Here is a 13,338-nt window from a genome sequence, read left to right as displayed (position 1 = left end):
CAGGCGAACAGGGCTCTCGAGTGTGTAAGAGGTCGCGAGAACACCAAAGTGGAGTGGTCACGGTTTTTGTTACAAACCGAGGGGTCACCGCGTACGTGCCAAGATTCTAAAACTTCCTGTGTCCCCATCTTTGTTCTCTCTTGTTATGTTAACTTGGAGTTCTCTACTTTTTTGTCTGCATTTTTATGTCTGAGGCTGTTTTTGTGACAAGAGGGCAAGGGTGCCGGCAGCATGGCACATGTTCACAAAAATCCAGAACCAGAGAGACACACACACACAAAAAATAGCATAACACAGTCCCAATCATTTTATCGTGTCCTTTTTGCTGTGTCGTCTGTTCTACATTTTTTTTTCGTGTGTAGTTCTTGAATTTTAAGCCCAAGAGCAGTTGCTGTAGAGAATGCTGAGAACATGTGAAGCATACATTTTCTCATTCTCACAATATGCTGTTAGCAGTGTGAAATACAACTCGAAAGGAATTTAATGAGAGACAACTTGTCACCAAGATTAGTGTGGGAACATTGCAAAGGAAAAATAATTCTAAACCATAATGGATTCCTATCCCATTTAATGGTACAGTATGAAATGAAAGTTATTCAAATAATATTAAAGAAGTAACCGTGCAAATTATCAGTCAAATAGTGAAGCTGGCTGCAGTACACTACAATGTGTCGCATGTAAAAATATCAGTGTTTCCAAAACTGACACATAAACCTTAGGGAGGCGCAATAGTCAAAGCGGGGGCTACGCCACTTGGCGAAAAGAAATAGCAGATGAAGTGATCGTGATATGCGACAAAACCAAGGAAACTAGCTCGTCAAGAAAAATAATGAAAGAATGAAGCACGAAATCAGAGTAACTATTTAATACGTGAGCTTTCGGGCAGAGTCTGCCCTTCTTCAGACAAGAGAAGCAGTCAAAACATTGCTTATATAAGGAGTGGGATCGGTGAGAGAAAGAATCAAAGAACAAGAGAGAAGCAACGCAAGGATGAAATCACAAAGAACATTGTTTTTACAACATGTCACTGTCCAACTTTTGAATGCACAAGTAATTTTTTCGCGGAATTCACATCAGCTGTAAGCAACTTATATTTAACCATTTTCTTCTTTTCAACGGACAAGCGCGGCCGGCAGAAATTCAAACGCAAAGAGTGGTGGACGTTTCTTCCAACGGTCTTGGCGTCGGATATCTATCAAATGTATAGCCTTCTGTTTTGTTCTTTGTGATTTCATCCTTGCGTTGCTTCTGTCTTGTTCTTTGATTCTTTCTCTCACCGATCCCACTCCTTATATAAGCAATGTTTTGACTGCTTCTGTTGTCTGAACAAGGGCAGACTCTGCCCGAAAGCTCACGTATTAAATAGTTACTCTGACTTCGTGCTTCATTCTTTCGTTATTATATTTCTTGACGACGTTTCATCAAGCAGGACTGTGTATTGTTTTACCATCTTGAAACTACCTCGCTACAACTGCAATATATTGAAGCTGTTTTTAAAACATAGAAGTTCAGTTCAGCGCACAAACACTCGGGAACCGAGCTAACGTGCTTTCCGTCAGGTCCGTCGCATTATTTCTCACTCTGTCATGACGGACCCCCTAACCTCCAGCATACGTCACTTGCGCACAGTAGTATAACGTTTATATTAGGGTTTGTATTATAGGGCGCACACAGGCACAGAAGAGAAAAGATATCAGCTGTCTCTCCCACAGCCATCCCCCAAACTATGGCCATCTTCGTTGATGCACTCACGAATCCACAGGAAGATCCAGGGTGGAAACAAGCTAAAGTGGGAAGAATTGCAATACGATGGCATACAACAGAATATACTTGTCTATGCGATAACAGAATCCCACCTACGCAACGATGAGATCCCACTACTTAGTGACGAATGGCGATGGGTCGGCACAAATCGAAAAACAGGGGAGAAGAGAGCGGGTGGCGTCGGCCTCCTGTATAGAGTCCATACAGGAGGCCGACGCCAGCCCCTCTCTTCTCCCCTGTTTTTCGATTTGTCTGAGACCACTGAGAATCAATTCGAGGACCCCCATTAAGGGATGTGAAGAAAGAAAAGGAAAAATACACAAACAAAAATACATGAGAGAGATACATGATGACGAGGATATGGGGATGAGAAGGAAATGAGAAGGTAGTATATTTCTGCCTTGTTTAGTATCACAGTGTCACACATGAAAAACCTAACACGAAATTACAGTTCAACGTTGCGTTCAGTGCGAAGGGTGATGCTGCATACTGAAGGCTACAAGTGTCTGCGTACAATCTTGGCATACTACTTACATACTGACAATGCGCAAACATCGGGTTTAATTGAAGAAAGACGCAGTCGTAAGTCCGGTTCGTAGGCGGCGGGGAGCAGATTCGAGCGACCCCCTCAGAGATGACGTGACCAGCACCCGCCAAAATGGTCTTCGAACTGTATTCTATCGTCGCGGACCCCCGCGAACATTCTCGGGGACCCCCGGGAGTCCGAGGACCACACTTTGCGAACCACTGGTATAGACGATCACTGGTGGATATTAAAGTGACCAAAATGTGCAAAGAACACATGTGGGCGGATTTTGTAACAAAATATGGAATAACCTTGGAGTGACGTATATGGCAACTGGCAACGGCACCGACTCATGGAATGCAGATATATATGACTGCACACACCGAGATATAACAGAGAATGAACTCAGACATCCAGGAAGACGAATCACCTTAATGGGTGTCTTTAACTGCCATTGTTTCGAACTGGATGGACACGATTCAGCACACCGCCTAAAAGCTCTTGCGCAAATAAATCACCTTACTATACTGAACCTACAACCAGGATGCTATGATAAAAAGACGTGGTCTCGTGGCCCGCAATCATCAACGATTCATTATATACTGGTCAATCCAGCTTGCCAGCCGCCATCAACCAAGGTACAACTAGTAATTGATGAAGATGGCAAGTTCAACTGTAGCACCGACCACAGCCAGCTCCGGCTGCAAATGAGTGTGACACCACAACAGATTAACTCCCAAACGCACAAACACAGGCACCTCACAACTACGAAGTAACCAAGATGGAAGACCCAGGATGAGGACGCACTAAAGAAATTCGCCGACGAAATGGAATTCAGGCTACCTGATGCTCCTGACGGAGACTACGAGAACTTTATCAAACTGTTTGAAAGTGCAGCTACGTAAGATGTGGGGAAAACTTCTCAAAGAAGAGCGAACAGGGAAAAGAGGACGCAGCCGTGGTTTGATGATGAAATCAAAGCAGCTATCCAACTGAGACAGAAGGTCAACAGAACCTACGGGACGGCAAGAAAGAGAAATGAAAATTACATTGAAGCCGAGCAAGCGTACACCACCCATAAATTAATAGGAAAAGCCATGGTGGCGGAAAAGATTAAAAAATTCCACGAACAGGTCACTTCAAAAATAAGGCAAGGCGGCCGGAAGGCGGGAGGGACTCGTTGGAGATACCTCGCCAACCTAGACGCGCAGGAGGAGACCGAACAAGCTGTAACAATACACGACGATGAACATAACATCATATCGTCCCCAGCCAAAACTTGGGAGATACATCACGCAATACTTCATAGACCAGCAACAGCACCTACTACACAGAAGGAAGACAACAAGTGAACCGCCAACAACACCGGCATCCGAAGAAAAGTGCTCCATGCCGGAAATCGGCACGAAAGAATTAGAAGACTGCGTGAAACGACTCAAATCGTGGAAAGCAGCAGAACCCGACCAAATACCAAACGAATTTTTGAAAGCATTCCAACCCAAAACACTAGATGCACTACGACATTGTTTCAAGAGAATTGCTTCCACGGGCTGTATACCCCAAGCATGGAAGGAAGCCGCGGTGCGACTACTACACAAAGGCAAAAACAAACCTAAGGAGGACCTGAACTCTTACAGACCCATTGCTCTACAAAGCAACGTATAGCTAAGCTATTGGCATCGATACTAAACCACAGTTACAAAATCAATGCGACGAACAGCTTAGCCAAGCGCAAAGCGGCTTTGGCCCATCTAGACGGGGCAAGCGACAACATCTTCGTCGCAACCCAACCAATCGAACTACACCAAATACAGCGAAAGGACCTCTACCTAGCCCTATTAGACTTGGAGAAGGCGTAAAACGCGGTACCGCACGACATGGTCCAACCAAGAATGCGAACGGTAAAGGTATCTGAAGCGCTCACAACTCTAATTCAGGAAATCTATAGCGAACTATACAGTGAATACTTAATCGGGCCCTTTACCTCCAATAAAATCAAACAAGAAATCGGACTACGACAAGGCTGCCCCCTCTCCCCGACCATCTTTAACATCTTTATTAACGACCTCCTAAAGGACTTAGAAAACTCGAAGAAAGGAATCCATCTAAGTACGAACGGTGCCGATGCCACAGCTGAAGATACAACGCTGAGCTTGTTTGCCTTCGCCGATCCAACCCACCTCCAGGACCTTTTCGACATATGCACCAGCAAGGCAAGGGAAGACTGAATGAAGTTGAGCCTTGAGAAGAGCAGCGTAATAAAGTTAGAGATCAGAGCGCGATGCCCACGTTCCACCTACAGGTACACCTATCTAGGTGTGCCAATCGAAAACACGAAGGATTACCTGCGAACACACGAAGAAACCTTGCTAGAAAAACCAACAAGAAAAAAGGACATTCCTGACACATAGCACGCCACTCCTATCAGCCTTAGAGCGTCGGCAGATTGCACTGGAAAACCACAGCTATCCCAGCAGCAACTTACGTCAATGAGGCAATCTGTTTGAGCAGACAAACAACAGAACAACCAAATCGTTAGCAGCGCGAAATAGGAAGGTGGCTCCTGGGAGGATCTTTCGCTACACCGAACCCGGCTATTGAGGGCGAACTCGGCTGGTCACCGTTCGCCTATCGCGAAGCCAGGTCCAAGACATGATATCTCGGCAGACTGATTCACGGACCGCACCAATCCTATATGAGTCGCGTCTTTAGGTACGTGCGTTATCTGGGGACGCGCACAAACTGGATCAAACGAATCACCCAATTCGACAAAATCTATAGCCGCAACACGAAGCGAAACACTGCTAGGTCAGAGCAACACTGGAACCGCATTATAAAGAAAGAAATGGACATAATTGAAAAGGAAAAATGGCACACATTCTTAACAACAACAACAAAAAAAAAACAAAGTTTAACGACATATGCTGAAAACAAAAACGCCCCAGCACCTGAAGAATTCTACGGTGAAGACAGAAGAAGCGTGCTTCTGTTCCAGGCACGCACTGGATCCCTCTTAACTAAGAAGCGATTACATCAAATATTCGGACAGGAAAACGCACACTGCGAACTCTGTGATGGGGGCCAAGAGGAAGACATACGCCACATCCTCCTAACCTGCGCAACCTTGAAATGCATAAGGGAACCACAACCTAGGGCAGTGAAAGCCTTGCTAGGATTCAACAGTAAATCTGAAGACTACGATATCCCAAAAACAAAACGACGTCTGCTGGCATGGGACAGAACGAAAACGAAACCAAAAGCACAAGAACTACAAGAGCCCACCACGCGCCTACGAAATGTCCGCAGCCGCCCTCTCCCCTTCTCCAACGAAGGTGATGTGCTTCTCAGGCGCGCTTTTTTCAGTTTCGGCTCATTTGCATATCAAAATTTGCGGGTGGATATCCTCACGTACGTGCATGTTTCAGGATTTTTAAAACGTGGAATGGCTTTCAAGTATGATGGTCTCTCATTCTGATCTGCTTTTTACATAAAATCACATAATCGGTAATGTAGTTGCATACTTTCTCGGAGAGGATGTCAGCCTGGCCGTAGAACTCAACTGCTATATCTGTTTTGCTCTGCTGGTTTTTATAAAAATTCTGTAACGAATAAAAGCAAACACCCTGTATATACGTAATAGTTAAATATAGAATGCATTTAAACGTAACTATTGTCTCCTTCTTGATGCTGGGGAAATGTCTCTCCCTTGCTTAACAGCATGGTTGCCAACCATCATTCTATTGGCAGGCTGCTGTATATGCATGATTATGGCGTGTGATTGAAGCTCAGCTTCCTGTTTTGCCCACATCTGTAAAAAGGATAAATGCACTGATATGTACGGAGAGCCAGGTACATCCAATCAATAAACACAAGGTATATGCTATAGCTATTGCCTATAGGTTTGGTCCGTGATTCGTCGTTATACGAACAGGCAGTTGAGAAACATAATTACTTTCCTGAAACCTGCTGCTTGTTCACATGCTTTGATTGACTTCGACAAATATTAGTTACGTGAAATATTGCGTATGAGCGCATGGCTATGCTTGATAATGGCAGCACATTTTCAATGGAGCTCACCTCCTGCTCGTGGCTGCTGAGCTTCGGAAGGATGCCTGTAGAATGCTGCCGTGTCAGTCTTCGTTGTCTAGCATTGTCATGTTTAGTCCAAACAAACATGCTCTTCACCACCTTCAACGACAACGGACAGGAAAACACAGAACAAAGCTACACATAACAATAAAGCAATAAATATATACCAAATACATACAAAAAGTATTCTGCGAATTGTGGCTCGAAAGACTTCTCTTTTTAATTGCGTCCCGGAGTGGGAGAAATTTTCAATGTATTTCTATGTATATTGCCAGGGAAAGTCAGCTAGAAACGGCTTGCGATTCCTTGTTTCCGAAATACATATAACCTTACCTTTCTTACGTTGTTGCAGTTGTATGCGTTTGTGATGCTCTAACTCGTTAAGTAAGGGGCCATGAGACAGGCGACACCAAAGGCGATTCACTTCTAGTCCAATTCTTCAAGTTTACGTTACACCCATTGCAGTTGCATCTTTTTTTATGACTTACGACACTGCTTTGGTAGTGACTGCGGAGGCACCGCACCATGGTGTGAAATCAGGCCCTAGAGATGCTAAGGGTCGACCAGCTGCATGGCCGCTTGTTGGTGGTAGCCAAGGTCGCGCTCAAGACTGGGGGGTTGTGGGTTCGAATCCTCCCACCGCCTGCGCTGCCTGAGGTTTTCGCTTGGTTTGCTTTGTTGTGCTAACAAATAATTTAAAAAAAAGATGGTAAGGCTGGCCCTGCTTTTATGTGTCCATGGGTGGCATGGAATGTACATGTGAACAGGGCATTAGCAACAAAACAAAGTTCACTTGCATACAACAACATTCACCGGCAAAAAGGAATATAGGTGTTGGAATATCAGTCTGTGGTCATATATGCTACGCATTGCACATTGAGTGCAGATGCTCACGTCCTTGGATTCCAGGGCGTAAATTATCGATATATTCAACTATACAGCAGCCCACGGGGTTTCAAAATAGCAAGTTGCTGAGAAACGATGACCATTTTAGTCCATTCATCTGTGTTCATGCATTTAGTGCGTACGATTGGGGTATTGATGGTATCACCGGAATCCCAGCTAAGCACTTAGCTGACAAAAGGTTGCGGGCAGCTGCTTCGGACCTTACGGAGACGAGGAGAGAAACATCTCGGTGGAAACGGCGGTGCCTAACCTGTTGTTGGGCTAGCAGGCGTATCTCACTAGCGGCCGCATTAGGATTAATCTTCCAGAAGGAGTGGCCACTAGTTGCTGGTCGAAACAGTATGGGAATACCGCCGGTTCGGTTTTTCCTGTAGGTGACAGTTGTGAACGGGTCATGAAACGAAGTGGCAAGGTTGCCATCGTTCATCTCCTCTGTCTGCTGAGGAGCTGGCGGTACCGAAGTGTCCATGGTGTATTTCCGAAACATTCACGGTCTGTGGACTGTCGGGATCACCAGAGGAAGGGCTCCCTACCCGTTGTCGTTTGGCAGGGCTGACGGGGACCTGTTGACTTGTGTTAAGTGTGATGCAGACAGTAAGAGTGTACCTAAGAGTGAAAAACTGTGTTCCTTCCAGCAGACATCCAGTTTGCCTCTTCCAAGGACGTTGATCGGTTTTTGATTGAAGCACTGCAGGCGGTGCTGCACTGGCAGAAGTTCTGGCATACCTAGCATTTCCCAAGTCGCCTTGTACATGCCAACAACGTTGCTTTCGACCCGGTATCGACCTGAAGACAAACCTTGTAGCCCGATATCCGGCATGTGATGAATCTTCCGTCATTCTCGTCCACGGAGAAGACATTGGAGATCGTGACAAATTCAACTTTTCTTGCTGAAGCAGATTTGTTCCTTGGCTTCTGCGATGTACGCCCTTTTGCTGGCACATACTGGCGATGTGCCCTCGCTTGCCACATTCGTGACACGAGTCATTGCGGAAGCGACAGTTACCAGCGTCACGGTTGTGGTTCCCACAACGAAAGCACTTATCTGGGTTCTGTTTTGGTGGTAGAAAACCCTTCCCAACGTTTCCAGCGAATGAGGTGTCCAGGTCACGAGATTCAGCTTCTGGTGCTAGGCTGCTTTCGGCAAGTCGTAGTGCTATGTCAACGGTAAGGTTGTTCTCCAGTACCAGCTTCGCCCGAATGCGCTGATCTCGAAGACCGACTATGAAAGCTGTGAACAGGGAATACGAACGGATGTCAGTCTCAGTCTCGTATTCACAAGCTGCTACAATTGCACGAAGGCGATTGAGGAAATCCTTTACGGGTTCATTCTCTTCCTGTCGACACGAAAAAAGCTTTGCCCTTTCAAACTCCTTGAATTTCTTGGGAGCAAAATGCTCATTCAGCGCTGTCACCAACTCCTCAAATGGGACGTCCGTAATGTTCCTCGGTTGAAGAAGCTGATACAGGCGCTTGAAAACCACAGCATCAAGAGAAGAAATCAAAAGACTCCGTTTGTCGTTTTCCGATGTGACGCGAGCTACTTGCAGGGCTGCTCCGAATCGGATGCAGTAAAATTTCCACTCAGTCTTCTCGGAATCGAAGACTCCCGGCCTCTCAAAACAAAGAGCAGCAGCACCAGTGAAACGGCCCTCCACCTGGTCTCCTGTAACTCCATCGGTAGCCATGCTCTAAGGTCGTCGACAGAAGATTGTTGCTCGCTCGTCGCCAAATTGTAAGGGTGTGCCACAGTTCGGGTATGAACATGTTTATTCTTTCATGGCTAGGCCACGACTGCACGGTCAGCTGTTCTATCAGCTGGGGCACAGCTGATGCGCATGGCGCGTGCTCTTTGTCTATGCGTCATCCACTACACAGACGTTGGACCGCCCGTCCAGATTACGGCGGGAGGTCCGTGAAGGTTAGATTGCTTCTTTCAAAAGACTCTGAAAAAGCCTAAGCGCTGCTACACTTGACAACGGTTATCGTCGTTGCTGCTTATCGCCCACCGAACGCGCCTCGATGTGGCTTTTACAGCTCAGTGGCGCTACCGGTTGACACAAGTTGGCTCTGCCACCTGCTGCCACTGTGGTGTTCTTGAGGATCTGGAGCATATTCTTCTTCATTGCCTCCACTACCAACCTTCCCGAACCGCACTCTCCGGGTCTGCTCGTCAGCTGGACACTCGCCCCTTCTCCCTCTCGAATTGCTTGGTCCCTTGCCCAATCCAGTCCCGTAACGCTCTGCGCTCAAAGCTCTTCCTTCTGATATTTCTGGACATCATCGCACTTCGGTCGTTATTGTGAAGGGGCTCGTTATTTTATTCCCCACATTCCCAAAAGCAATGGAGAAGAGTGTCGCCTGTGGCGATGAAACTCCCCACTCTCCAAAGTCAAAAATAAAGTTGTTGTTGTTGTTCATCTGTGTTTGTAACCTCAGTGTGAGCTCCATTTCCACGATAACACCCCCGAAGCCTCCTCCACTGATATCTCAGTATAAATATCGAATGGCCTTCTGCAATGAAAATGTATGTGAACAACAACAAAAAAAGAAAAAAAAAGATAGCTTCGAGGCAATCTTTCTTACCGTCCTAAAGATGAGACGTCCATGTGAGGCACTAGGGGCAACCGAACAAGCCACTAATATGTCCGTGACTCCTAACACAAATAGAATATTCATTGGGGCCCACAGCGAATGTAGTCACGTTGCTACACGAGTTCGCCAACACTCTTAATTGCCGAACTTCCACACGAATATCACGTCGGTATATCATACCATGTCGGTACCTCTTCGGGCGTTCTTCTGGTTGGCGTTGGCATTCCGCAAGTTGGATCCACCTGCTTCATATCATTATCGAAACAGATTTAGTGGGGCAAGGCAAGCTACCATGGCCTACAAACTACGCAGCTGACTGCGTAATATCATAAACACATAGTTTGAGGTACGTCATAGGCGTCATAGAGATGATGGCTGTAGCTAGCTTGAATTCCACTATTATCACTGTCAGTTTTTGGCAGCGTGGATCTTTCCATAATGCCGTCGGCTGTCGTCACATGAATCTTGAAGAATCAAACAGCGACAGTGCAAAAGGGTTGGCCTGTTCTACCATAATGTAGATCGTGGTACGACAAATGGCTCGTTGACTTGTAAGTTTGCCTACAGTGCACTAAAATACATATTCTAGTTTACCATGGGTTACCAAACAGAACACCTTTCGATCCTTTTGATTCCAATAAACCACCATTACACGTCCCTGAGTGGCCCGCCATTGACGGAGTCCGCTAGTTCTGGCGCAAGAAATTTCAATAATATGACGGTTCAAATTTTAATTTACATTTTATGTCAATGCTGAGAATGAATTTCAAAATTATATTACTTCAGTTGGTTCAGTGGTGGTTGCAGTTGTCCAGGGGGATGAAAAAGCCGTGTCTAGACAAGCTAATCCCACCCGTATTCGTAGTCTTCTTTTGAAACCGCGTATCCATATTCGTTAACCGTTTTCAAAGTTTCAAAGTGGACGAAGCGATTCTAGGCAATGCGATGCCGTGCCAGCTCCAAGGCCTTTCGTGATTGCATTTCATTTGTACGTCGCCGACGTTGCGCAACTAGGAGGTGAGTACTTTACTTTACAACATAAGCCCCTGTGTGGTTTCAGTGCCGTGTAGAATATCACATATGGTTGTGACTGCTAATACGTATCCGTTACGTAGGCTAGGTACGCGATAGGGTAAATGAACTTCATCAAGTGGTTTCCTTATGTGACAACGCAGCGCGCTATGCCAACGAATTAAATCTGCCTTCGGCGCACTCATATCAAAATGATACGACAGTATATGCAATCGCCATGCCCGCCTTTCTTTGTTCCCCGTTTCCGAAACTACGATTCCCGCATTGGGCGTTTACTCTCTGCCGAACAAAATGTTAACCTCATTGTATGTGTCGTGTTGGTGGGACATTTATCAAGAATCTTCTAGAAGAGTATAGCGGTTTTCTCCGGCATTACTCGTTCGTAGTTTTTGGCCTTTTTTGTGCGATGTAATACATGATTTTGCTTGTTTTCCTTATGCTTGCAGTTGCACAGGCCGGCCCTACTCATTCATAGAGTGTACCTGTAACGCGCAGCAGAAATAAAGAGGTGTGCATTTTCAAAATATGCCATTGTGCCACAGGTAAGAGCAGTCATGATAGACGGAGCAGCTATATTGACCCTAAGGGAATGCACTTTTTTTTCAGCAAAATCTAACAGGGTTGAGCTACACCCTGTGTTAGTTTCTGCTGGAATGCTAGTGTGCAATATGGCTAGCTGCTGAATACTGTCTAAAACTGACTTGTGTCTACAGCTTCACCTGAGTGACAACCATGTGCTACAAAACCGGTTGTTATGGCACGAGAGGGAATTCTTATTCTGCAAAGAAGTTACCAGACTTGATTCAGGATCCGCAGTACACCGTTGATGCTGCAGCAGTGGTGCTTCCTAATATCTGAGAAATATTTCAGGGATTCGTTTTACTAACAGCGGGCTAATTCTTGAGAGCACAAGTGCATACATCTTATTCAGTTACCCTTTTTCTTTTAAGTGAAATCTAAATGGTATAGCTATGCCCCTGGCTGGTATCGGCTGTCATGCTTGTGTGCAATATGACTAGCTGCTTAGTGCTCCTTAAAATTGTTTCTGCATGAGACCTGGGTAACAGCAGCCATGTGCCTGAGAACCAGCTGCTGGGATGCAAAAGGGAATCCTCCATTTACCAGACTTGTTCAAGGATCTGCTTCACTCTGTGGCTGCGGACGCGTTCTAACAGCTGACACTACAAATGTGTTGGATAAACGGACCTTTGTCCCATAAAACTGGAACTAGTAAGTGCCTTATTCACACTTGTATAGCTCTCCTTGAGTTGTGAGGACGGGAGGCATCTGTGAGGGGGATGATCTTGGGCAGTGCTGCCGAGGGAGAGCAGCCTTTGTTTATCAAGTTAAAATAAATCATTTGATGTTTGATTGACTTGCTTTGTGTTCCCCCGGTTAAATAATTCATGAATAGGTGGCATCATCAAATAACTTTTTTGGAAAGATCCTAGGGACATTTGCTATGAAATGAGATCATTTGCATACTCTCACTAATTAAATAAGCATTATAAATTTTTAATTTGATTTTGGGTGCCTTTGATAACTGTTTTGTGCACAAAGACCTTTAGTGGAAAACGTGTCCACAATTAATGATTTTTGCGAAATTGATTGCTTTCTATTAACATATTTTATTGTGCAAAGCAGTAAACTCATGTGCTGTTTGTCAGCTATCTGGCTGTCAGTCACGTGTTTCCTTGCCTCGGGTGTTACGTGAAGAATCGACGCAAGATAGAGAGTAGGTGACGTTTCCAAGCACTAAACACAACCAATGTGTAATCATGTGTAATGTGTAATGATTTTGGTTGCATTTAGTGCTTAGCTGCTTATCATTTTCGAGGTAAAGCCACAGTGTGTACCACGTCAAACGAAAGTAATAGCTCATGTAGAAACAACCACCTGCTGCTGTTCCCCTTCTCCCGGTTTGTCATCCAAGCGAATGAACACTGAATTTACAGCCAGATGCCTGACACGTAGCACATCGGTGCACTGTTCCACAACAGCTACTGCTCTGCAACAGCACAACTGCAATTAACTACTGAAACACCCATTGCTTCAAATACTGCCTGGTCCAAAGACTGATCTTCAAGTGCCATCAACGAAACATACATGCGAAATATGTTAAGCAATAGCAATAGCGTGAAGTACCTGGACCAAGAGACTTGGCAATTCGCTCCTGATGTACACATTCCTGGAGCAATGATGTTGAGTACATAGCGAAGCTAACAAGTCATTCCAGTCATCACTTCCTGGGATTTGAAAGACATTCATTTTAGTACTAACATTCGTTCTGAAACATGTACATAGATTTTTATTTTTTAAAGCAAAATCTAAGAGGATGGAGCCACAACTCTGTCTCGTTTCAACTGGAATGGTTATGTGTACCATGGCTAGCTGCGGCATGCTTTCTAAAACTGGCTTCTTGTTCT

At 45.3% G+C, this 13,338-nt stretch overlaps 1 protein-coding gene across 7 annotated transcripts in view; it reads left to right on the top strand.

Moving 5' to 3' along the window:
• Positions 1-13,338, top strand: part of LOC135378792 (uncharacterized) — a 160,069-nt gene that overhangs the window by 100,673 nt on the left and 46,058 nt on the right. The window contains exon 25 of one of the 7 annotated variants that reach the window (XM_064611886.1): positions 11,980-12,137. The exons of the other annotated variants lie outside the window; for them this stretch is intronic. Coding sequence (XP_064467956.1) covers positions 11,980-12,091 — 112 coding nt within the window. The 3' untranslated portion in view covers positions 12,092-12,137. Of the gene's footprint in view, positions 1-11,979; positions 12,138-13,338 lie in introns of those variants that run through there. 7 annotated transcript variants of the gene reach the window in all.

This window comes from Ornithodoros turicata, chromosome 1, assembly GCF_037126465.1.
Source record: "Ornithodoros turicata isolate Travis chromosome 1, ASM3712646v1, whole genome shotgun sequence".
NCBI lineage: Eukaryota > Metazoa > Arthropoda > Arachnida > Ixodida > Argasidae > Ornithodoros > Ornithodoros turicata.
The sequence above is the reverse complement of the archived record's forward strand: the minus strand, read 5'-3'. Positions and strand labels throughout refer to the sequence as shown.